Below are 26108 nucleotides of genomic sequence, written 5' to 3' on the forward strand. Positions count from 1 at the left end.
AGTGATGTTAACATCAATGCACAAAATGTTTTTAACAAAATGTTAAACAAAAATTTTAACAAAATGTTAAAAACATGACCATGATACAGTATAAAATGAACCTGTTTGTGTTTTTTTAATATTTTTAATGTTTATTTAGTTTTGAGAGACAGAGCATATGTGAGGAAGGGGCAGAGGGAGAGGGAGATACAGAATCCGAAGCAGGTTCCAGGCTCTAAGCCCTCAGCACAGAGCCTGACGCAGGGCTCGAACCCACAAACCACGAGATCATGACCTGAGCCAAAGTTGGACACTTAACCGACTGAGCCACCCAGGCACCTCTGTTTGTGGTTTTAATTCAACTAATTAATGAATAATATCCAAAAAGATAAAAAGGCACATTCAAAGAGTATTCGAGGAGCTGGGTAGGTACAGGCAATTTAATAAAGGAATGTTAGAATAAGATGGTTAGATTAGATACAGTTAATGCCCTACAAGGCAGGAAACCATAACCTTTGATATTATCTTTTCTACCAGAAAAGATTCTATAAATGACAATGTCTATGCTTTAATCAAATAGTAAAACTTAAATCGTTAAATAATCCTTGGATGAGCCTATTAAACCATGGCATTGAAAGACATGCTATATCCTTTCCTTAACAATAATTTCTTGAAGGCTTCTGTAATAGAGACTCTTGAATATGTAATTGATGTCCAAAAACTCCAAATACACCTGAAATCCATTCATCTCTTTCCCTATTTTCTCTGGTTGGGCCACTAGTGAATCATAATTTTCTGATGGTAGTCTAAGGGAAATCCGCTCACACAATTTACATAATTTAGATAATTTAGACATAATTTACACAATTTACATCATTTTAAAAAGCTTCTTTTTTTTTAAAGCTTCATTGTCATATTGGATTAACCTACTATCCTACTGGTAAAATCTAATTCATATTAATACCATTTCTAAAAAACATGGGGCGCCTGGGTGGCGCAGTCGGTTAAGCGTCCGACTTCAGCCAGGTCACGATCTCGCGGTCCGTGAGTTCGAGCCCCGCGTCGGGCTCTGGGCTGATGGCTCAGAGCCTGGAGCCTGTTTCCGATTCTGTGTCTCCCTCTCTCTCTGCCCCTCCCCCGTTCATGCTCTGTCTCTCTCTGTCCCAAAAATAAATAAACGTTGAAAAAAAAAATTTTTTTAAAAAAAAAAAAAATAAAAAACATACCTTTTCTGTTTGCTTTCTATGTTGGTTTACTTTTGTAAGTGAAAGGTAAGAATGAGGGGTAATAATGCAGGAGTTTTATATTCACTTAATTCTAAATAAACAATGAATAAGCCAAGGTCTAACAGGGATTTACTAGACGTCATTGAATTCTGTCACACTCCCCTCAGAGAACTGTTGGTTTAACAATAGTCTATGTAATTCTCTGTCCACTTGCAACTGAGTAGGGAGGCCACCTCAAATAAAGATTTTAGTAGTAGTGTTTGAGTCAAAGAGTCATTTATGAATTTCTGTGGCTCCTTCATGGTAAATAAATAAATAAACAAATAAATGAAGTGTCCTCTTAGAGAAAGCCACAGTGAAATTTGATTTAAAAGTGGTCACTCAAGACAATAACTTCTTGGATCAGTGATTTTCAGCTTTTTAGGGCAAGTCAAGAACTTGATAAAAACCATAAACCCTTCCTTCAGAAAGAGACAATGAGCATATAACACATACATTATTTCATATTTCATTTTATCTGGGATGATTCATCCCATTCATGCACCTTGGTCAAGAACTCACAGCTTACTTTCCTAAGCTGCATATATAAGCTGCATAATAAGGTGCTGCATAAAAGATATGTGGCAGGTGAGACACTGATCCTCATAGCTTGACTCCCAAGCCTGTCCTAACATCTGACCTTATAAATCAGCTACATTTCAGTTGTAGACACTAGTAGGTTTTCTTTGAAGCTGAAGCAGACAACAGCCAACGAATGGAAAACCTCAACCCAATTATTTGGGGATAACATAGCCCTCTTATGGTCCTGCTGTATTGACAATTCCTAAAATCGTGAACAACCCAATCGTAGAGTGAAATGTCATGGGCCTCAGAGTGCACCTTTGTCCTGCCCTTTATAAGTGAAATGACTTTAAGAAAGACACTTCTTTTGGGCATATGGGTGGCTCAGTCAGTTAAGCATCCAACTCTTGATTTTGGGTCAGATCATGATCCCATGGTTCATGAGATCAAGCCCCATGTCGGGCTCTGTGCTGACAGCCTGGAGCCTGCTTGGGATTGTCTGTCTCCATCTCTTTTTCTGTCCCTCCTCCGCTCTCATGCTCATGCTCTGTCTCTCTCTCTCTTTCAAAAATAAATACATAAACCTAAAATGGAATGTACTCCTTTCTTAAGGCTCAAGTTACTCATCTGAATGATTAAGGAGCCGAATCCAGAGCACAGCTCATGGGAACCATAACCCTTGTTTAATCTGCTGGGTAGAATCAGGAAACAGATCCAAAGTTGAGGATATACATACCCAGTAATGCAGGGTCATGTAGGATTTGTTCTACTTGTATGTAAAAGTTTAGTAGAACGTTTTTCTTTTTCTACTCTAAATCTTAAGTCAAAATGTTATATTAAGATTATAACTATGTTTCATGCATTTAGTGATCTAAAGGGAAAAGCAGAGTTTATCAGCTGTAATTCATTCTGCCTCTCAGTTGTCAGAACGTTGAGCTTTATAAGCAAGAAATAAACCTTAGTAAATATGTTTCTTTTGTAGAATAAATCTAAGGCCAATTGAAATTCATGAACTATATATAATACATTTCACTAGTTAAAAACAACAAAAAATATTTTTATCCAGCAAATTCTTATATTAAAAGAATACTGTAAAAAGATTTGCTACGAATGTCGTAAAACCCAAATAGGGAATATGGTTACCTTTTTTTTATCCAAGGTGTGACTAAACTTTTTGATTATCTTTTGAACCAAATTGAAATTTTTCTGTGTTTTTAAAATTATTTTTCTCTTCGGCAATATACACAATGTATGGTTCCTACTTTCCAAACTCATTTGTTAGAATGCTTGGTAACAGGGCCAGGCCCTCAGAATACTAACCATGCTCTCAATTATTGAGCGCCTACCACATGTCTGGCACTGTGCTAGCCCTTGCACATATGTTATGACTAAGCCTATTGATGGTCTCCCAATGTAACATTATTTCTCTTTTTATAAACCACACCAATAAGGTTCATAGATGTTAAGGGACTTACCCTAGGTCCCACCACTAGGTTCAACTCTAAAAGCTTATTTTCTACTTTCTACTACATCATAATGCTTCTTTCAGAGGCTTCGGATGTAAGTTCTGAGGCACACTCATTACAGCGACAGCAGTGGCTATAACCATGGCAATGAGAAATAAACTCAAATCCTAACTGAGGTACACTGTCTGGAGTCCCACCCGTCCTGTGTTCTTTCGGCTCCCAGCTGGATTCCTGAGTGCCCAAACCCTGTCCCTGCCACAGTAGTCAATACTGAGACCCACCATCTCCATAGATCTTACCAGAAGCTCCTCACTTCTGGTCACCAACACACGATTCTCTTCCTCTTTGCTGTCACTTCTCCTCTTCCTGTAGTGGTCAAAGTTACCCACTGAGGCTCTCACACTGTACCAAGTCCAGGGCCCATCACCCCTATAAGACCATCCTTCTTTGGCCATTGTTCCGAGGAACATATGCTGAACCCCACCCTCAAAAGAGGGAACAGGGTCCTCTTTCGAAGCAAAACCTTTACTCACTTGTCCGAATGAAAAAGGAAAGGGTGGCTGTAAGCCTCTAAGCATGTTCCCTATTAAAATTATGACAATTGGAGAATCATCACCGTATATAATTATTTCTGCAAAACGTGAACCCTGCAATAGTGAACACTCAATGAATTATTGTTGAACATTGAAGAATTCACATAATTGAAGTGTAAATGAACAAGGCAGCCATGAAGACAGTAATAACTGACTTAGGGTGTGCATTCTAAAGCTGCTGTTAGTGTTTCCTTGCTGAATGATTTATGTCTCAACTTTATCCGTCTTATGAGTTTGAAGTTATTTGCATACATTTTAAATAAGCATCGAATCTAATGATTGGATTTGAGTTAATGACAGGTATTTTGAGTTAAATTTCATCATAGAATCACACTGATTTAATAACAAGTACTTACTGAGTTCATACTATGCGCCAAGGAAACAGAGCAGTAAATAAAAATGAAGACCCTTCTTTTAGGGGACATGTATAGGGCCTTGTATAGGGGACATGTATAGGGTCAGAGAGAAGAACAGTAAACAGATAGGAAATCAAAATAATAGAAAATAGAAAATTCTAAGAAGAACATAAAACAGAATTAAGGGGGAGTAGTGATGGGTGTGAAAAACTATTTCAGATGCTTTAGTCAGCAGAGGCTTTCTTGATGAAGTGACACTTGAGACAGGACCTGAATGGAGGAGCAAGTCATGTGGAGGGAATAGCAAATATCAAGGCCCTAAAGTGGAAGTCTTGCATAGCATGTTCTGTACACTGTGATGGGGCAAGTGTTCCTGGAAGGAAAAAGCAGGAGGAACAATAGAAGATGAGCTCAGAAACATAGCAAGGGAGCCAGAGCATCTTGGGACTTGGGGGTAGGTCATAATGGTCATATCAAAGTGGTGATCCTGTCTGGGGTTTGAAATGGCTCATTAACAAGTTTGCCACAGAGGAATATAGTACCAGAAAGTATTGTGAGCTTATGGTGGGCAAGTCTGGTTTAGAATAGGTCTGAAAGCCGCCTCAGGAACTTATTCAGTCTAGTCCAATTCCAGTGCTATTTGGGAATCTAGATAATCTGCAGGATTTGAGGCAAAGGAATTTTGTGACACTTCTCAGAGGGTTGTGGGAAACTTTGAAGCCCCAATGCCATGAATATGCAATGATGTGGGCTGTGAAGGATTTTACTGTAGACCCAGTGACTTATAAAATACAGTGACATCATATGTAGGGCTTGAGGTACAGACATTTCACAGCCTGAAAGAAAGAGTATAAATATGAAGGTCAAGGTATATTATTTAGGGATTTCACATCACAAATAACAGAAATCAAGCAAAACTAGATAGTTTTAAAAAATGGAGACAATTCATTATAAGGACATGGAGTGGTTCCCATAATACAAGGGTGGGAAGGCAGTTATGCCTTAGAAAGGGCTTTTTCAGAACTAGAAAATTGTCAGGACTCTCTCCATCTCACAGCCCTGCATTTTCCTACTCATATGCTTCATTCTTAGCTCCCTCCGCACACAGAAGAAAATCTCTTTGGCTGGGATCAGTTGTTTTCTTTTGGTCCAATCAATTATAACCAAAGACGTGAGGTCAAGAAGTGTCAACAAGCCTGGCAACAAGCTCCTGGGAGTTACTCTCAAAGAAAGTAGTGGGTTGGGCAGACAAATCAAGTAACTTCAGCCACATAGGTATACAATTAGGTCATCCACCTACACATTCATTTTATGTGCAGACAACTTTGAAAAGTCCTCTTAAAAGATCTCCTACCCCAATCCTAGGTGTTATTTTTAGGGGCTGAGAAATGACAAGGCAGGCAAAAAAAAAAAATGTATGTGAAGAAAAATCACATAATGTATGCATTTTTCTTGTGAATTGTGGTTTTAGTGAGAAAATTTCTCCATCATGGCAAGATGGCATAATAGGAAAGAAAATGGACTTAAGTCAGAAAATCTGGTTTAAATCTTGGCACTGTTAATTAATGGTCATGGGAATGTAAGCAATTCATTCTGGTTTTCAGATAAATGATACAATTGGACGAGATTCTCCTTAAGGCAAATATTCTTTGACTCTAATATAATATTTCCATTTGGTAGCAAATAATTGCTTATAAATTTGTTCTCAGATTAATTGCAAACATACAGCAAAATGGTTAAGATAGGGAATAGTTTACAATAACTAAGACAGGGAAACTACCTAACTGTCAGTAATGAATATATGAAGAAGTGTGTACACACACACACACACACACACACACACACATACACTGGAGTATTTTCAGCCATACAAAGACAAGGAAATTCAACTACTTGTGACAACGTGGATGGACCTTAAAAGCATTATGCTAAGTGAAATAAGTCAGACAGAGAAAGACAAATACTGTAGGTACTATATGATCTCACTTATATGTGGAATGTAACAACAAAGCAAAACAAAACGAAATGAGAAAACCCCCACAGAACTCTTAGAAAAAGAGATCAGGTTTGTGGTTACCAGAGGGGGTGTGGAGGGGAGCAAACTGGAGGAAGGAGATTAAAAGGTACAAACCTGCAGTTATGAGATAAATAAGTACTAAAGATGTGATGTACCATATGATGACTAGAGCTAACACCACTGTAGAATATACGGGAAAGTTGTGAAGAGTGTAGATCCTAAGAGTTCTCATCACAAGGAGAAGTGTTTCTTTCTTTTCTTTTTATTGTATCTTATAAGAAGATGGACGTTAGCTGAACCTACTGTGGTAATCATTTCACAATATATGTAAATCAAACCATCATGCTGTATGCCTTAAACTTATACAGTGATGTGTGTCATTTATTTCTCAATAAAACCGGAGGAAAAAAACCAAAACATATACACAGGCTATAGAATCCTATAGATTTGAGTTTGCTTTTGACCCTGCCAGTGTTTGACTTTGCATAAATTAGCAAATTAGTTAATTTCCTAAACCCAAGTTTGCTTCTCTACAAAATGAAGGTATGGGTGACCTCAGTGGATTGTTGTGCCACCGAATAAGAAAGTGTAGGTCCCCGGGTTCACCGTGAGCACTCAATTCTGGTCATTGTTATCAGGCTGTGAAAATGCCTAAGCTTGTCTGCATCTTACTCTATCACTTTGTATAAACGTGCAAGTAAATGAAAATTAAACTCCAATAATCCTTAAAGTGTTCCAATGGCATGGACTGATGAATAAAAATGAGATTAGAGACCTGGAGATTCTAGAGAGGTACTGTACACAGATAAGACCTCCGTGCCATTGACAAACTCATTGTATCCCTGAATAATTTGTAGTTAACTTTGTAAAATGTGACTTTCCCATGTCCCCAAGCAGATGCGAAAGCATGGAGTTGGACAATAAAATCAGAGATCTGATCGAGAGGAATGATTCTCCTGATCTTAAAGGGGCCACCCCAGGAGCCACACCAGGTCACAGAAATTCAGGTTTTCTAAAGGTAAGAAACCACCTTTTTTCTACTTTTTCTCAAAACACCCTTCAACAGTGTGTTCACTCAGAAGAGTTTGGGACAGTCCCCAGATCATTTACAGTAATGTGCTTCCTTGATGACTGAGAGGTTATAAAGCCAACCCACTCTAAAACCCTCTTACACAGTCACTTCCTGTTACTAAGGAAACCCTTCAGCACAAACACTTTCCCATTTAAAGCTTGATACCAGGCAGGCAACTGTGACAACAGGGAAGCAGGAACAAACTTGTGCTATGAAAAATAATGTTTAATACAGCAACATCTCTTTTGGAGAGAGGAAGTACCCCAATTTGTGTAAACTCTCTTACCTTGGTTACTAAAATCAGCATAATCTGTTGTCCATTTTTTAAAGAAAAAACAGGCTTTCTGGATAAAAGGAGTGGTCCGACTTTGAGTTTCCTCTTGTTTCAGGATATTTGTTTACAGTGCTTCACGGAAGCAAATAAAATTCCAGGATAAGCTCAAGCTAGGAACTTTGTGGATAACTTCCTAGAAATGCATTATAAATGACAATATGAACCCATAGCTGTTCTGATTAGAAACCATCTCTAATGACCTTTTAAAAAAATCCAATAGAAATAAATTTGAAAGCATGGCTGACAAAAAAAAGACCAAAAAACAAAAAAAAAACAAAAAAAAAAAAAAACAAGGGTGCCTGCGTGGCTCAGTCGGTTAAGCATCCGACTTTTCCGACTTTTGCTCAGGTCATGATATCATGGTTCGTGGGTTTGCACCCGGTGTCAGGCTCTGTGCTGACAGCTCAGAGCCTGGAGCCTGTTTCAGATCTGTGTATCCTTCCCTCTCTCTCTGCCCCTCCCCTGCTCGCACTCTATCTCTCTCTCTCTCAAAAATAAACATAAAAAAAAAGAAAAGAAATAAATAAATATCTAAAAAATAAAAACAACTTACATAACTTCTTTAGTCCTTATTTCTAAAGTAACTCATGTTCATTGTGAAAAAGTTATCCTAAGCATAGAGAGAGAAAACAGTAAAAATCATGTGGAAACAGATTTCTGGTGGACCTAGTGAAGCTTGGATCCCCATAGCCAAATATTTACTTAGGTACTTAATTTACATTTATACATTTGTATCTTTTTCTTTTAAAGGAGGCCCTAGAATTGTATATGGTATAAACTTCTGGCCTCACTACACTTATATCTGTCTCTGAAATCTCCTTTTGGCCCACCACTCCCAGAGAGCATCTCTTAGCATTTGGGGTCTCTCTGTGTCTCTCTTTTTGGCACATACACACACAGACACACACACGCACACAGAGGCACACAGAGGTTTGTTGAACTTACCTTTTTTCACTTTAAAAATATGTTATGGTCACTCCCGTAACTCTTTTGCATGCATTTAATAAATGCATATGTGTAAATATGCATTTATACATGTATTGTGTTTGTTCGGTATCTATGTACTTCTGTTTAGAAATCCACTTCTTCCTGAAAAGGTAGTATCTATTTTTTTTTAATTTTTCTTTTAATGTTTATTTATTTTTGACACAGGGAGAGAGAGAAAGAGCATGAGTGGGGAAGGGGCAGAGAGAGAGGGAGACACAGAATCCAAAGCAGGCTCCAGGCTCTGAGATGTCATCATAGAGCCCGACACGGGGCTTGAACTCATAGACCACAAGATCATGACCTGAGCCAAAGTCGGATGCTTAACTGAGCCACCCAGGCACCCCAGTAGTATCTATTTTTAAAGTTAGAAATGAGTATCTGCTGATGGTTAGGAGCCAAGGAAGGTTTAGTTCTCCACTTCTTTCTTCTCATCTTACCCCATCCTCCCAACCCTCACACATACACATCTAACTCCCACTTAGGACTTTCTTTCTTCATAGAAATGTATGCTTTTCTCAAGTGGCCTTCTTGTCTACTCCTGAAAATAAGATTTTATGGTGAGACTTTGAATCCCCTCCAGTACCCTAATCCTCATATGCTCTGATTATCAGCCCCGAGATTTATTTGCTCATGACTGACTTCCCTCTCAACTCTGTTCATTTTGTCTTCTGGATTCCTCCTTATATGGTAAAGGCCTCTTCTACATCCTCATTGCCATCCTCTTGGTAACTAGTTTCCTCTATTTTGGAGAGTTAACTAAAACTTGTACCTCTCTTTAAGATACAGCTTCTCTCATCACTTCCCTGATGAAATGTGCTCGTTTTCCTACATACCACACATCCAGCCAGGCAAAGGATTGAAGATTCTTAGCTGATGTTTTTGTTTTTGTTTTTGTTTCCTTTTCCTTGTGAAGTGTGAGATAAAAACATTGAGAGAAAGTGAGAAAATGAGAGGTGAGATCCAGTGTATATGGAAATCGGGGATGGTAAGAAGTAGGCAGTGGGAGACAGAAAAGAGGCATAAAACTGCAATGAGTTGCTGAATAGCAGTGAGGATGGAGTTAAGCTTCATGGCCACCACTTTATGATAAGTCCAGTCACTGCATGGTATTTGAGTTCCTATATCTTCCATATCTCCATCACCTCTCACCAGCTTAAAATACGTTCTTGCCTCTTCTGCTTTCTCCACTTTTAAACATATGTGAGATCCCATATTATTTTATGGGGAATGTTCTATCTCATTCTTGGGCAGTATAGCCAAGCTTATTGATCAGGCTGTCCAGGGCTGTTCTGCCCCTTGTCACACCACCAATAAGCTCTATCTTGATAAATCCAATGGTCATTTTGCATCTGATTTTTCACTTGTCTTCTCATATGCATTTGACGCTATTTACTAATTGAATCTTTTAAAAATGTCTTACTCCATCAACAACTATAAAATCAATCTCTCATCATCTCCCCTCCCTTATACACACACTTTTATTTCCTCTGATCTTTCCTTCTCATTCACCTTCACTTTTTCACTTCCATAACCTGCTTATCTTATATCAGTGTTACCCAGGGATCTGTATGTAGTCCTTGGGTCATTAAACTACAAAATATGTGCTGATGACTCCACACACACATAACTTCCTAAACATGGAGTTCTTTTCTCCATGCACATCTATTTCACTCAGTATTTTCCAAAGTGAATTCAATATCCTTTCTGCTAAAACTCCTTGTTCCTTCCCCCTTACATTTCCTACATTAGTTAATGGATCATTATTCACCCACTAATCCAAATTTGAGTATAATCCTGTATTCCTCCAGGGCTACCATGCTGCCCAACTCCAGGAGGCATTCCTAGAATAATGGCCAGCCTTCACCCTGGACCCTGAAGTTCTTGCCTTTTCTACCTTCATAAAATCTTTGGACTTTGTTTCTTTTCCTTCATTCTTACTACCATATCATGGTTCAGATATTCATTATTTCTTGCTAGACTATCCCCAGAAGATGCCTAACTGGTTGTCCTTCTTAAGCGTTGCTCAACACTAATTCATATTGACCAATATAGATGTTGCTACTGTTCAAGTGCTTAGAACTTAAAAATAGACTTCCTTACCTGCATCATAAAGTCCAAATGCCTTGACTTAATATATAAAATCCTCCAGGGTCTAGTCCTGGCCTACATTCAGAATAAAACAGTAGGAATAGAATCTAATATTTGTGGGTCAATGACCATAACAGGTATGGAGGTGTTTTATATTATGTTTGATAACTATAACAACACTTAAATATGGCTATCTCTATCCTCATTTTCCAGATAAAAAAAAAAAAAAAACTAAGGCTCATAGAAATTTTAAAATGTTACCTAAATTCATGAAGCTGTAAAGTTCTAGTCTCAAGATAGGAAGCCAAGCCTGTGCATATTTTTCTTACAGTGTCATGCTGTCTTCTACATATTCTGCCACTCTCCAAAATGCAACTTATGCTCTAGCCACCCCATAATCCCTTAGGAGACCATGCAGCTTCATATGCTATGCCTTTTCATGTGCTGTTTATTCTTTATGGAAACCCTTGCCTCCCCACCTATTTGATGAACTGTCTGTTATGCCAATTCAAACTTTTCATTGTACCGTTAACCTCTGTCTCTAGTCCCACAGAGTGGCTCGAGCCCCTCCTGCTCTGTCCTGAACAATTTACCTTCCTAATAGGTCATTCATAGACTTTGTCATGTTGGGTGTTTAATCCTTTATGTATAGATATATCATCGCCACCAGTCAGACTTCTTGAGAGTGAGGTATAAAATGTCACATGAAGTAGGTTTTTCTAGGAGGTATCAGTATGAAACAACACGTTTGATTTCATGAACCTTGATAAAGCTAGCTTTTCACTCAGCCTCTAGAGTCCATCCACAAGTAATTCTCAAAGTTTGTGGGGGAATCTCAAAGATATACTCATAGATCCAGAGTCTTATCCTTTGTGGGGAAAGTACCATTTGTTCTTGTCCATTCTGGTCTCCTAAATTATTGTCAATGGTTGTCAGGTGCTTACCTATCACTGCTACTTCTAGATGTCAGCTGTACCACCCTTAAGACTGTTATGGCACCACTCACTGTACTAAGTATGCCCAGCATGGAATATGGCCTCCAGGGTGCCAAATACAGCTAAACACTATTCCTGTCTCCACCTCAGTGGGAAGGCTTTTTCTTTCCCAATTTTAGCTTCACAGGCTCCCAATGCTCCCTTACAGATCCAGTGTTTCACAGAGATATGTGTATGGTTTTCTATTTTGGGTGTTTTAGCTACCATCTACTGAGTGATTACTTTGGGCCAGCACTTTGAAAAGCATTTATATACAATCCTTACCCATCTATAGATGGGAATAATGAAGCTAAATCATTTACCTACGGTCTAATGGAAATTGGACTCTGGACCTAAACTCAGTTCTATATATTCTGAATTGAACTTCCTGCTCTTAATTCCCTCTCCCTCACATAAATCATTTGGCAACTGGGACATACCTCAAGCTATTATCAGGAGTGATGTTGTTGTCAGAGCAACCCCTCCTCTCTGGACTTGAAGCATATCCTTGGATCAAGCCACTGTGACGAATGAACAAGGCTGGGGTTCCCTGCCTCTGCCCTGAGGGCTCAGGAAGGTCAGTTTTCCCTCCTGGAAAACCAAGATGTTGGCCAGACAAGAATTTCCGTTTGTCCTTGCCCCAGCATCCAGGTATTCAGAGACAGCTGCACTCCCCCTACCCCTGCAGCAGGGACCAGTGAACAACACGGTTTCTTGGGAAAATTCCCTTTTTCTGGCTCCATAGTATGAGGTAGGAGCTTCAGAGCAGGTCCTGGGAGTGGAGAAACTCTTTGTAGCTTTTGACCTACTTTTATCTTATCAAACAGTGTTTCAAACCCAGAAGGGAACATAACCCTCCCGTATCATGAAGGGGAAACTGAGGCACTGAGGAGCAGCCCTTTGGATATGGTTCTTACAGCTTCCATCTGAGGCTTCCATCAGGGTCCCAGTGCTTCTGGCACCTTCTTGTCATCCTCTGGCCTAAGACAGAGTCAGAATGTGTGACCCTCCCCTAATAAAATGTTCCACAAAGACAAAAGCAAGCAAACAAACAAACTTGTGCTTTTATTCTCTCTATGAGTAAAGTTTGCCAAAAACAACCCCTGGGAGTCCTTTTTCATCCCAATAGATTTCAGGCATATCTTTCTCAATTGTCGTCTGAAAGTATCTTCCAATATTTGACTCCTTGAGTAAACATAGTTTAATTTCCAGCTGGAATCTTGGCTGAGTTACTATTTACCCAAAAGCACTCTACAGGGGGACTTCTACATTCAAAACAAAATGAAAACTTTTACATTCTCACTGAGATATTGGTAGAACTGGAAAAAGTATAAGAAAATTTCTTTTTGGTGTAAGACAAGAGTGAGCCAATGACAGAGTGACAGTTGGGGGTGTCTCTTGTTTTCCACTGGATGAAATAACAATAAGAACAATAGTACAGTATACTTCCTTTCCAGGAGCAGAAAATGAATTTCTTTATAAGTTTATGAGATGGGAAAAGTGTTGCTGAATGAAGGAGACATGTTTTAATGAAAGAACCTGAGACATATGTCAAGGTTCCCTTTTTGCCCAACTACCTTTGCCAAGAATAAGAGGGAGGATTACTAGAAGAGAAAATGAACAGACTGACTGTACTTTGAGGAAAGGAGACTTTACTTTGAGGAAACAGAGAAACATTATTGATGACCATGAGAAACTCCATCAGTATGAGAGCATGCTGGGACAGTTGAAGTAGACGGTTGGCAAACAAAGGGCATCAAAAGTCTGGTAAACAAAAGAAAAATAATTGCCTAAGTAAGAAAAATATTCAAATTACAAAATGCATGTTGAGTACGAGTTACACTAAGCCAAGACACGGTCCTAATGCTATGAGAAAATTAATATATGAATATTAATTTGGGACCCTATAATTGTAGGTCTTTAAATACAAAAGAAAATGAGAGAAGAATTAAAGTGTATTTTTTGGACGAATATATTTCCAGTAATTCTTTTTTTTTAAGTTTATTTATTTTGAGAGAGTGAGAGAGAGGGAAGGGGCAGACAGAGAGGGAGAGACAGACCCCCAAGCAGGCTTTGCACTATCAGCATGGAGCCTGACACGGGGCTGTATCTCATGAAACGTGAGATCATGACTGAGCTACAATCAAGAGTCAGATGCTTAACTGACGGAACCACCCAGGCACCCCTATTTCCAGTAATTCTTAGAAACAAGGATGCAACTTGGGAGTGAGAAAGAAAACTGTCCAAATTTTAATAAGATTCACTAGAATTGAATTTGCTTAAGAACCTTGTTTTGTCTCTGGATTCTACTTTGTTTTAACTGAGAGGCAGTACCCCAAATTGGCTTTTAGTAACTTTGCACAAGTTGAGGGAGGATTTCCCAGTAACTGAGGACAAATTCTAGATCCAGACATTCTTCCCAATGTAAAAAGCCCTGGGAAAATTCTTTTGATGATTCAGAGAGTAATATAAACTTATGACACTTGGAAAGACAATAAAGGAAAAACTTCCTGCAAAATACAGTAAGCTGACACACGTTTTCTGTAACCACATTGTTAAAAAAAAAAAAAGCTAATTTCCTCTTCCTTATTTCCCTTTTTTTGAAAGCTAAGCTAGTATTCTTTATCAAAATACAATTTGGATGATCTAAATCTCGTTTTCTCATTTGTAAATTGGATTGTGATAAGAATACAAAGTGAGTGAAAAAGTAAAAGCATTTCATAAGTATAAAGAGCTAAACTAAACAAGCATAGCATTATTGCCATCACCATCACCATTATTTTTATGGTAGTAGGGTGACCTTGAACCCCCTCCATTTTTTTTCCATTTTTCTCATATAATGAGTAGCTTCTTTGAATCTCATTGTCTAATTTCAGTAGTGATGGCTTTGGAATGTTTTAATCCTTTTTTTTCTTCCTAACAGAAAAATATGTGTTGTTACATGAGTATTTGTTAACTCTTCATTAGGAAATGCCTGCACAGTTGGCTAGCTAAGCTCTGCCTGCATGTTCCCAGGCACCAAAAAGGCCTAGCTTAGCTCAGCTGCCACACCTTGCGCTTGAAGCTCAGTGTTGGCAACCTGGGTGAAGTCACTTACATGAGCCATGTATCTTTCTCCATTTGTAAGTGCAGCTATTAGTTTTGAGTCTTCTAATTCTCAAAGTATAATCAAACTTCAAAACTAAACAGGTTAGTGGGTAAAGAAGCCAAGTTGTGTTTCCCAAAAATATTTCCAGAGTTAAATTGATTCCATGGCTAGTCTAAGACTTATTCTTTCTTCCATTAATAACAAGGATTTTTAAAGCCTTCCACAATGCATGATTATCAGGTACATGTCCAGATACAGAGATCTTGCTGTGTATGCCCATCTTGAACTCTATTTTATAGTAAAGTATATCACCTAGCACAACAGAAAATAGAGACACAGGTCTGTAAGCTAAAACTGCACTCTAAGATGCAAGAATTAACTCTTACAAAAGAAGGAAGGCAAAAGCTCTCCCTAACATTTGAGAGGCATCCGTTTGGGGTAAGAGAAGTGAAGCAATAAACCGAAACACTTTTGAAAAGGACACTCTTTTCCTTACTCAAATGTTGCTCATTCCATTGCTGGGAGGATTTGCCCCAAGTTCCACAAGAAAGGGAGTTACAGAAAACTGGAAGATGCAGGTTGTCCTTTGAAAGATGGAAGCAATAGGTGGAAGAGTATTCTTTCTGCCTCAGTGAAAATAATAATTCTGGTAGCTCCAGTTTTGATCACTTGGGTCTGGAAGAACAGCATGACAACATGGGGTAAGAGTTGGGGTGGAGGCGGGGTGGCTGCTGGAGGAAGCCACCAAGACTTGGAGTGAAGAGTGACAACTGGGTGGAAATTATAATTGATTTTATAATTCCAACTGATTAAAAGAATATAAGGTATCCAGGAGTCTGCAAAGAGAAGAAAGAGAATTCAGAATCTCAGGGTTTCTACTGAACAGGTCAAAGGTGTTATCCTTCCTTTTAGAATTATTACTCTGCCTTTGATTGTCTTCTCCCACACTTGTATGATTTCAACAAGAAAATCTGAAAAAAAAAATTTAGATATGTCCTCTTTATTATGCAAGAAAAATAACATAAGCCTCTGGGTTAAGAAATTTGAAAACTTGTGATAGTATTAAAGAAGTGAAATATTTGGCTTCGGAGGTATTGTGAGTCATATGTTCGTAAGAGCTGTTAAGCAAATGTGTTCTTTATGTTCGTGATCTGTTTAGTTTTGTGACAGTTTGTAGATCACTCATAAGGACTTCTAAACCCTGCCTGGCTGGATTTTGGAATCCAATGTCTCAAAAGCCTTGTTTCTCAAGCAAGACTTCCCACTTCTAGTTTGGTTGATCACAACTTCTTTTCACAAGTGTGGGAAAAGTACTAGCCAAGTGGGCACTGTCAGCTCTCACTGAAGAATGCTCATATCATTATAATGGCTACCTTCTAGATGAAATGTATTAAGACTTTTTTTACTTTATATTGTACTTGTGGGGAAAATAAGGCTCGACCCATAAAGTTTATAGATGTCTTTTCCTACAGGATTCTGGGGTAAGTAGCAAAAACTGAGATCAATTCTTTTTTTTTTTTTTTTCCCTTTCAGTGAGGAAGCTTTACTTTTTAAAATACTTTTTTTTTTCATCACTAAAGAGCAATTAGAAAATATTTGCAATTTTTCAGACTAGCATATTTTCTTTTGAGTCAGGCTCATTTTCAGACAAAACCTTCCTAATACACACTCTTTGCATCACCTGTGTTTCCACTGATTTATCACCACAGGCTCCTCTGATTCCAGCATCATCCTTTATATACACATGTTTTTTCTTAATTATACTTAGTTATATTTTTATTTAAGAATTGTACCTAAATCTATGTATATGATGTTGGAATGTATTGTCTCAAGAAGAAAGTAGTCTCTTCTACATAAAATGTCCAAGCTAATTACTTGGTAATTATGAAATGACACAGAAACAATGTCATCATCAATGCAGTGATCCCTCTGATCTTCAGATTTATAGTAAAAAAACAGAAAATATGTGAAAGACATGTCTGTTTTGTGCATCTTTATATCTTAGTACTTAGCATAGTCCCAAATCCATAGTTCATAATCAATAAATATTTGTTATAAGAATATATACATGAATGAAACTGAGGTCAATGCATGAGCTAAGTAGGATAAAAATAAAGCAATCTGCATTAATATGGAGTGGTAAGGGAGAAGAGAAGAGAAAAGATTAAATTCAAGTCAGTTACCATCTCTAAATTTCAACTTAATCTTTGTTACCATCAGATACCTTTCCTGACAACCTTATAGGGCTGTTATGAAGTTCAAATTAAAGCAAATAAAATGTTCCAAACCACAGAGCTCATGTGTGTGAAATTATATATAATATATATATTTTTTTTTAATTAATTAATTTATTTATTTTTTTTTTCTAAACTGAATTTACCTTTGGTCTAGGACCCCCATCCTATCTCATAGAAGATAATTTAATCTGGTTGGCTACAGGAAATGTCAGTCATTTTATTGTTTTCTCAGGCAATTTTATATTGCAAAACTTCTCTCCTCTCCCTCTTTCTCCCCATAATGGAACCTAGGGTCTGTGAAGCAGATTTTGTGACGTAATGCAAGTGGAGTAGCATTGTCAGATGTAGCAAATAAAAGTACAGGATACCCAGTTAACTTTGAATTTCATAAAACAACAAAATATTGGATGGGGCATAGTTATGCATAAACAAAAACTATATCTGGAATCCAAATTTATCTGGAAGTCCTGTATTGTTTTGACAACTTTAGGGTGAAAACATTTAGGCTTCAATAATCCGCCATCTCACGATGCCATTGGGACTAATCTAAAGTACTCTTTATGGTCTTTTCATTGACCTATATCCTCACTGCAGTCACTCAAGCTTCCATACAATTCAATTCATCTCCTATCCTCAGGGCCATATGGTAAATATTCCATCTTCCTCAATTGACCACCTTTACATTCTTCTCAAGAAGGTAGCAAATTTCTGGTTCTGCTTCCACAGCTTATTAGGGTTGACCTGTCTTAGGACCTCTCTACGTAGACATGCCACAAAATCTCAGCAAGGTACCATGATGGGATGGAGAAATTCTCTTCAAGACTTGCCCTTTGCCCAGGCTTCACCCAAGGGTGAGGCTAAAGCTGTCTCTGCTCTTTGCTGTTCAATATGGGCAATTGGATACATGATGGATGAGTCCCTAGAAGTAGGGGAATGGGGCTCCATTTCTTCATGAGCCCTCAAAACCATCCAGATACTCTTTTACTCTGATCTTCCTCGTTTCCCTCAGGCCATGAAACCACTTGAAAGGATAGCCACTTGAAAGGATTTTATGACATACACCTATATGTCCACAACCTCAGTGTTGCCACCAATGTTTTTCTCTACTTGTTTACCACACATCTATCCACTTACTCACCCCTCTTTCCATCAATCAATCCACATTTGATTTTGGATCAATCAAATAAAATCCACATTATTTTCTGAGGTATTTCAAAATAAACTGCACGAAAGGAATTAGTCTTTAAATTTTTTTAACATAATTTTCAGGAAAAAAATACTAGCTTTTGCAATTCAAGCTTTGGTTTTCAAAGTTGGTTTTGGTCTCCAGAGTTTGGAGAGTCTATTTTGAAAATGACAGGTTGAACAAGGCTGTTTGTCCCTTTGCATTTACAGCAAATTTAATCAGTGCTGGAGACAAAAGATACCATTAACCAAGTAAACAAAGGAGTGGTTACATAAAACAAAGAGCAGTGTTCATTTGGAGGGATCATCAGTTAATACTTCAAGATATTAACTTATCTCCTAAGATGTAAAAAGCACTGTGCACATTTAGGAAATATTACTGAAGATCACATTTATGCCTTTTAAGAATTCCCACATAGTAGGACACCTAGCTGGTTCAGTCACTTAGTATCTGACTCTTGATATTGGCTCAGGTTGTGATCTCATGGTAGTGAGATCAAGCCCCAGGTCTGGCTCCATGCTGAACTTGGAGCCTGCTTGGGATACTCTCTTCCCCTCTCTCTCTGCCCCTCCCCCACTTACACTCTTTCTCTCTCAAAATAAATAAACATTAAAAAAATAACAAAAGTTCCCCCATAGCTTGTACAATTATTTATATTGATTATTTATTAAATAGTAATCAAGGGTAAGAGAAAATTAAAGGGGGATTTTTATGGAGATAGATATAGATGATACAGATATAGATATAGATACATAGATATGGATAGGTAGAAAGATATAGATAAATGATAGATAGAGAGATAGATCATATAACCAAAATAGGAAAGGGTAAAATATTTATACATAAAGAGAATAAAGTGAATAAAAAGTGAATCAAATAGAACAGTTTTAAAAAAAATACATTGATATTCCTACTTGATCTTTTTTGATTTCGAGGCAAAGTGTATAACTTTGTATATCACTGTGGTCGTTACGAGAAGCAGAGGTGTGCTATGATTTCCTACTGAAAATTCATGCATAAACTGATTCATTCAATAAAAATGAACAGTATCACTACTCTGAACTCTGAAGGTACTGTGTTAGTTCCCAATGTTCAAGTGATAAAAATTGAGTCTACTACCTTCAAGAAGCTTACAGCCTCACAGAAAAGAAAGGTACATAAAATTCATGACTGTTTTACTGTAAATACTGGAAGTGATACTTCACAAAGCACCCTGGGATCACAAAGGAGGAAGTAACTAACACTACTTTGGAGAGCCAAGGGAGACTTCAGAGGGGGACTGATGGTCAAACTGGCTCAGATCCTTTAATACTTTGTGCAGTGCTGAGAAATCTTCAGACATGGAAGTTGCATAAAGTCTGCAATTTTGTAAAGACTACAGACTAGTTGGCAAAAGTCAATTTGCCCTAAGATGTATCTGAGATGCACTAAAAACTAAAAGTATATAGTGGAAACAGACTTCAAGCAACACTTGTAAATTGCATGAAAAAATTGCTTCAGAGTTACAAGCTGGAGAGACATAAGCATTTAGCTCCCATGAAGTTACAGGATTTGGGACTCCTCTCTCACCCAACTCTCTTAGTCCAAGCCCAGGCTTGGGGTCTGAAAGAGAGGTGATTTACTAGTTTTGAGGCTAAGAAGCTGAAACTCTGATCTTTATATCTTTCATAGTCTCTTAAGAAGATAGCTGATTCAGGAATATTCTTGATTTAGTTTTTGGGTAGGGAGGGGCCATTATGTGTGTCTGAACATTATGTGCATGTGAGTAGGTACTAAAATAATTGGCATTATTTCAGATTTGAGAAATATGGAATGAACACAAGAGACAAAAATTATTGTCAATGAAGTTTACATTCTAATGGTGGAGAGCAACAAAGAAGAAAAATATGTAGTATCTTATATATAGTACTATGGAAAAATACAGCAGGAAAGGTAGATAGAAAATGCTGGGTTGGAGAACAATTTTATATTGGGAGGTCAGGTAAGAACTCAAGAAACAGGTGACATTTAAGCAATCACCTATTGAAGGTGAAGGGATTAGCCATGTGGGTATTTAGGAAAAAGAAGTTCTAAGCAGAGAGAACAAGGAGTGTGCATAACAGGCTCATGGGGCAGCAGTGTGGACAGGACACAGAGCAGAGTGAGCAAAGGGAAGAATACTGAGAAAGAGGCCAGAGAAGCACAGGCTACAGTGTATTTGGTCTTGTGGGCCACTCTACAGAGTTCTGCTTTCATCTCTGAGTGAGATGAGAAGTCACTGAAAGGTTTTGTGCAGAGAAGTGACATGAAATGACATGTTCTTAAAGACTCACAATAGCTACTATATTGATAATAGATGGAGGAAGGGAGCAAGAGTGGAAGCACAGAGGCTATTAGGTTATTGCAATAATCCATGTAAGGGATGCAGGTGGCTTGATCAGTCCAAAGATGCTAAGCATCTTCCCAAGGTCACATAACTAGTAAACATAGAAGTAGGATGTGACACGAAGTCAGATTTCAGCCCCTATTGGATGTTCTCTAAAAATTTTCATGTGAATAAAATCAGGACACAAATGCTAAAGTTCTCATTTTGAAAAAGTTATTAAAAGGCATGTTTATTTCACCTTGCCACTCTCTCATTAAATTGGGTCTTGTGCCAATGTGTTGCTCTCCTTTCTGGTATACTTTTGAAGTGCCTGCAAAATGTTCAGATAAATTGGATACAGGTTGTGTGAGAAAGAGGAATCAAATATATCAACTCCAAGATTTGTAATATAGAGCATGAAAGTCACCATTGACTGTAATGGGGAAGACAAGTTTTATGGGGAAGATCAGGAAATAAGTTTTACGCAAGCAGAGAAAGAGGTCAATCCAGATAGAGATGACAAGAAGACAATTAATATAGGAATCTTCCTGATTCATTCTGAGTGCCCTAGATGAACTGATTGTTAAATATCTGGATTACCACACGCTGTTAAATATTTCAAATATTGTTTTTGATAATATCTACGAAGTGGTATTGCAGTTCTCAATCTCACTCATTTGTTACATAATGCACATATCGAGGTCTATTTTTATGAAAACGCTACTTAGATCATGTAAAATTCCTTTTCTCAGGGATCTTCAGTGGCTCCCCCTGGCCTATGCAATAATCTCAAAATTTCTTAATGTGAAATTTAAAGTCTTTCACAATTTGATCCTAATCAACTTTAGATGAGCTCTACTCTAGTTACAGTGGGCTCGTTACAATTCTTCATACTTAGGTTTGTCCACTTCCATTCCGTTTATGTTGTTCACATTATAGCAATATGCCTCAGCTTTTACCATCTATCAAAATCCAATCCACACTTCAAGGCCCAGCAGAAAGTACAGCTCCTTCCATAAGGATTAAGGCCGGGAGTGAGCTCTCTGAATTCTTGCAGGCAAGCGGATATATATTATGTGTATACATATTAATTTAATTGGAAGCGGGACCTTTGCTTATTTTCCTTTGGCATCCATTCAGTGCCAAGTGAAACATAAATGATTGATGGTCCTTTCCTTTTTTCATATTATTTATTGCACAAATAATTTGATCAATGTCCCCCTATCTTTAAGATCATATTATTAGCAGTAGTATCTAAGTTTTTATATGTGTTCTCACAAGTAGCAAGACGACACTATTAGGCCCCTAGGAGAAGGACACTATTACTATTCTCATTTTACAAATGTGGAAGTTGCACCTTAGAGGCCTTAAGCATCATGCCCAATGTCACGGGTAGTGAATGGGAGAGCCAACATATGAATCTAGATGACCTGAGTCAAGAGTCAGACCTTTTTGTCACCAGCCAAGGTTCTCAGTCCTGCCTGGATAACACACTCACCTAAAAATTCATGCAAATAGATTCAGGAAGCAAAAGAGGTTTTCAACCCTCATTCTAAAAGGATAATAAAAAAAGGGGGGGTATGTTTATTTTACCTGATTAAGAATGCCTCTTAGCATTTGTAGAACTGTGATGATCTGTCTTAGACTAGTTCTGAGAGAATTATCATCAACTCAGATGAGAGTTACAAACTAACTAGTGGCTGGTAGTTCCTTGGTCCTTTTTCTTCACCATATCTCTCTTTGTTAATTATTTTTCTCTGTGTAATATTTTAGTGACTTGAAAAATGAAGACTCTTCAGAATCCCCTTGGAAACACGTCTTTTTCTCTGAGAGTTATTGCAGCTAGTAAGACTTCTCACAAAACAAAGCTTGGCTGAAAGCCAGACTCTTTTTTTTTTTTTTTTTTTTTTTTTAGAAAGAGAGAGCGTGAATGGGGGAGTGGGAGAGAAAGAGAGAGAGAGCGAATCTCAAGCAGACCCTACACTCAGGGTGGAGCCCAACACAAGGCTTGATCCTCTGACCATGGGATCATGACCTGAGCCAAAATCAAGAGTTGGATGCTCAACCAACTGAGCCACCCAGGTACCCCTAAGAATCATACTCTTAAGTACATAGTACATGTAAGCGGGCTGGAGGTGAGGTAAGAAGGGCATATGTAACAGAAAATGTCCAGTTTATTTCTAAGACTGGCCTAGTGCAAGCTCCTATTTTCTCAATCCAAACTTGGGGCTCTCCAGAAGAGTTATTGTTAATTCAGGAATTACCACATGTCTCTCTGAAGCTAATAGAAAATCTGTTTGCTGTTAAACTGCATAGCAGAAGACACAAAGGAATTGTAATGAAAAATGTAATGGTATAGGATTTCCATTCAATGGAAGCCATCACACCACGCTGTGCTGAAACAGTTGAGTATGCATCAGGATACTGTACAGAGGAGACCCAAAAGACACCAAGGCCAAGCACTGTACTTTCTGTCAAGAAATGATCTTTCCGACTACTTTTCTAGGTCAATGTTACCATATCCACTGGGTTATTACTACCAAATACACAGATAAGGCTGAAAGGAACCTTGAACTGCATCTATATATCTCTATCTCTACCTCTATCTCTGTAGCTCTATCTCTATCTCTCTTTGTCTCTATCTCTATCTCTATCTAAATATATCTATGTTGTGGGGGATAGCGTTTGGAAGAAAATATTTTATTTTTTTTAATATTTATTTATTTTTGAGGGAGAGAGAGAGACAGAGTGGGAGCGGGGAGGGGCAAAGAGAGAGAGGGTGACACAGAATCTGAAGCAGGCTCCAGGCTTCCAGCTGTCAGCACAGAGCCCAACGTGGGGTTCAAACCCACAGACTGAGAAATCATGACCTGACCCAAAGTCAGCCGCCTAACCAACTGAGCCATCCAGGAACCCCTGGAAGAAACTATTTTCATGTTAGAGTTTTTTTTTTTCTTTTTGGATGAGCAGGTTTTAGTGTTAACGAAGTGTCAGTCTCCAGGAAATCTCTGCTTATGTCCCCTAAAATCAGATCATATGTGAGTCATAACTCTTACTTTTAGAAATCAGAACAATTTGATTCCCACCTGCATTTTTGGATATTGCCTTAAGGAAATATCACTCCATTTCACAAGTGTACCCCCAAACCAGACCAAGAAACTAGCAAAAAACAAAACCATGTATACATACACACACACAGCAAAAGTCTGTAAATGTGGCATGTAGATATTCATCAATTTATTCACTCAGCAGAATGTGTTGAATATGTGCTGTGTGTCACAGTACTGTAGATACGGAGGTGAACTTACAAACGTGTAAATACACTATGTAAATGCTAAGTAAAGGCTCTGGTTGGTAAAAGGAGATCAAATAAGGTTATGGGGTAAGAGAAGCATTAGGCAGATTTCCCAGGTCAACTGGTTGGAGGGGGCCCAGACAGGGGAATGTTCCAGCCAGAGAAAGCCTCAGGTGGTAGGTACATGGCTTGTTTCAGGAAATGAAGGGGGTTCAGGATGGCTGGATCACAGGCAGAGTTAGAAAGTGGTGCTAGATATGAAGTAGGAAAAAAAAAAGACAACAGCCACATCTTAGATACTCATCATTCTCTTTTAAAGAATTTGAATTTCAGGAATTGTAGGATTTATCCTGCATACAAGTGGCTATCTCATAGGAAGGTGTAAACAAAAATGTAAATTAAGTAATTGACTGTAAATTCTTTGTTTTCTTCCTTCAGCAACACATTCTTTTCTTTCTGCATTCCTGGCTCTTCTGTGGTCCCTCTCCTCCAAGTCTGGAATGAGGTCTTCTGTTCTACCATGACTCATTTGTGTAGCTCCAAGCATCATCTTTGCACGCTTTTATCTGCATTACCCAGTATTTCATTCCCTCAATACCGTATGAGTCAACTCATGAATACTAAAATATTAGTGCCAAAAAAACAAAAGATTGAACCGCAAATGGATCATGGAGAAATCTGGGCTTAACAAACCACCATCAAGACAGTCTTAAACTTCAGAACCAAGTTTAAACTTCCTGCCAATATAAAACATTAGCTTTCCAAACAATGCCCATTTTTGCTCTAATGAATTTTCTCTTTTAGTTCCATAGGAATTAGTAGCACGTACAGAATTACGTATGACTCATTAAGTTCTACACAGCTAAGCTCACAGTTAGAAGGCATTGCCAGAAAATCTTGCCTTCAGGGAAGCAAGTAACCGAGTTGTCAAAAAGTCAATAGTTACCTAACTCTCTGGGAAATACAATGAAGTTATGGCAGTCTGGCTACTGAGGAAAGACTTGGTTTGCCCAGGCTTTCTGTGGTAACTTCCTCCTCCAGTGGGAGAAACTGCCAGTAAAGGAAGAATGACAATTTACATACCATAGTGAGGCTAATCGGCCTCTCCCTTAGTCACAGCCTGCCTACTTGAGACATCCTGGGAAATCCCTATTTGGAAGAGAAGAAAAGTTAAAATCACAGATGCTGTGCTTATAACCTTATTCTGTGTAATTCATATACAGAGTCACTTCTGTTCACTTTTAATGAAAAACAATTGCTGTTATTTTCCACCATGAGTTAACAGTGCGGTCTTTTAAAAATTTTGTATATTTGGTTTCACTTTAAAAGATACCACAAGAGACATTTTCTTTCTCTTTTTCCTTCTGTCTTCCAAGACTCCAGGAAAAACAGCTTCCATGGCATATTGCGTACAGGGCACAACTAGGATGAGTGCTGCAGAAAGTTCTTCGGAGCATGGAGAGGTAAGAATACATCTTTAGGGGATGAATTGACCATATATAGCATCAATTGCATTTTTAATGGTTAATTATGCAATGATGGATAAGAGTAGAAACGGCTACTTTGCTTTCTTTAGATAATAGCTGCTCTGTATTTTTTTAAACTTTTTTAAATGTTTATTTATTTATTTTTGAGAGAGAGAGAGAACACAAGCCTGGGAGGGGTAGAGAGAGAGAGAGAGAGAGAGAGAGAGGGAGAAATAAAATCTGAAGCAGGCTCCAGGCTCAGAGCTGTCGGCACAGAGCCCGACCTGGGGCTCAAGCTCACTAACAGGGGGATCATGACCTAAGCTAAAATCGGATGCTCAACGGACTGAGCCATCCAGGCACCCCTTTGCTTTGTATTTAATCAATGTTATTTAAGGAGGAAAAAGTGTCTGGGTGACTGTTGCATTTTCTTTGATCCCTCTGAGCTCCATTTCTTCTTTTACAAAGTGAGATTAAATCCTGTGCAAAGGCCCTACAGCTCCTCAGTTCTGTGGGCTCCATATTTTGTTCTTGATTTAAAGAAATTTGGTTCAATATAAATTTCAAAAAGAATATTTGTACAGTTGGAAATAGAATACAATATAGCAATAAAGTATCTCTAGTAAAATATTTATGGATGTACAATGAATACCATAGTTTTTGTTTGGTTACTGGTTACTGCAACACTTACCCAACTGAATGAATGAATGAATGAATGTTCTTTCTTAAAGTTCTATTTAGAGATTAGCCAAGTTATAATAGCAAATTAAGGGAACTCTTTTGTTCTTTAGATACTTAATTTAGCGTGTCAGGATTTGAATATCTTAGAAGTTGGTCCA

The 26108-nt window shown here is 38.1% G+C and overlaps 1 protein-coding gene and 1 long non-coding RNA gene across 3 annotated transcripts in view; one reads left to right on the plus strand and one right to left on the minus strand.

The window, feature by feature from the left end:
- Window positions 1–1095: 1095 nt before the first annotated feature.
- The window catches only part of LOC123593123, a 31390-nt gene continuing 6377 nt past the window's right edge, over window positions 1096–26108 (minus strand). The window contains exons 2-3 of the long non-coding RNA XR_006710141.1: window positions 24887–24952; window positions 1096–1135 (exon numbers count right to left, since the gene is read on the minus strand). This is a non-coding gene — a long non-coding RNA (uncharacterized LOC123593123). The remainder of the gene's footprint in view (window positions 1136–24886; window positions 24953–26108) is intronic.
- TNIP3 (TNFAIP3 interacting protein 3) overlaps window positions 7130–26108 on the plus strand; it is a 55621-nt gene continuing 36642 nt past the window's right edge. The window contains exons 1-2 of one of the 2 annotated variants that reach the window (XM_045468657.1): window positions 7130–7216; window positions 25180–25266. In XM_045468657.1, the coding sequence (XP_045324613.1) occupies window positions 25201–25266 (66 nt within the window). In that variant the 5' untranslated portion in view covers window positions 7130–7216; window positions 25180–25200. Of the gene's footprint in view, window positions 7217–15296; window positions 15443–25179; window positions 25267–26108 lie in introns of those variants that run through there. The other variant, XM_045468664.1, reaches the window with a different exon arrangement.

The sequence above is a fragment of the Leopardus geoffroyi genome, chromosome B1 (assembly GCF_018350155.1).
Source record: "Leopardus geoffroyi isolate Oge1 chromosome B1, O.geoffroyi_Oge1_pat1.0, whole genome shotgun sequence".
NCBI lineage: Eukaryota > Metazoa > Chordata > Mammalia > Carnivora > Felidae > Leopardus > Leopardus geoffroyi.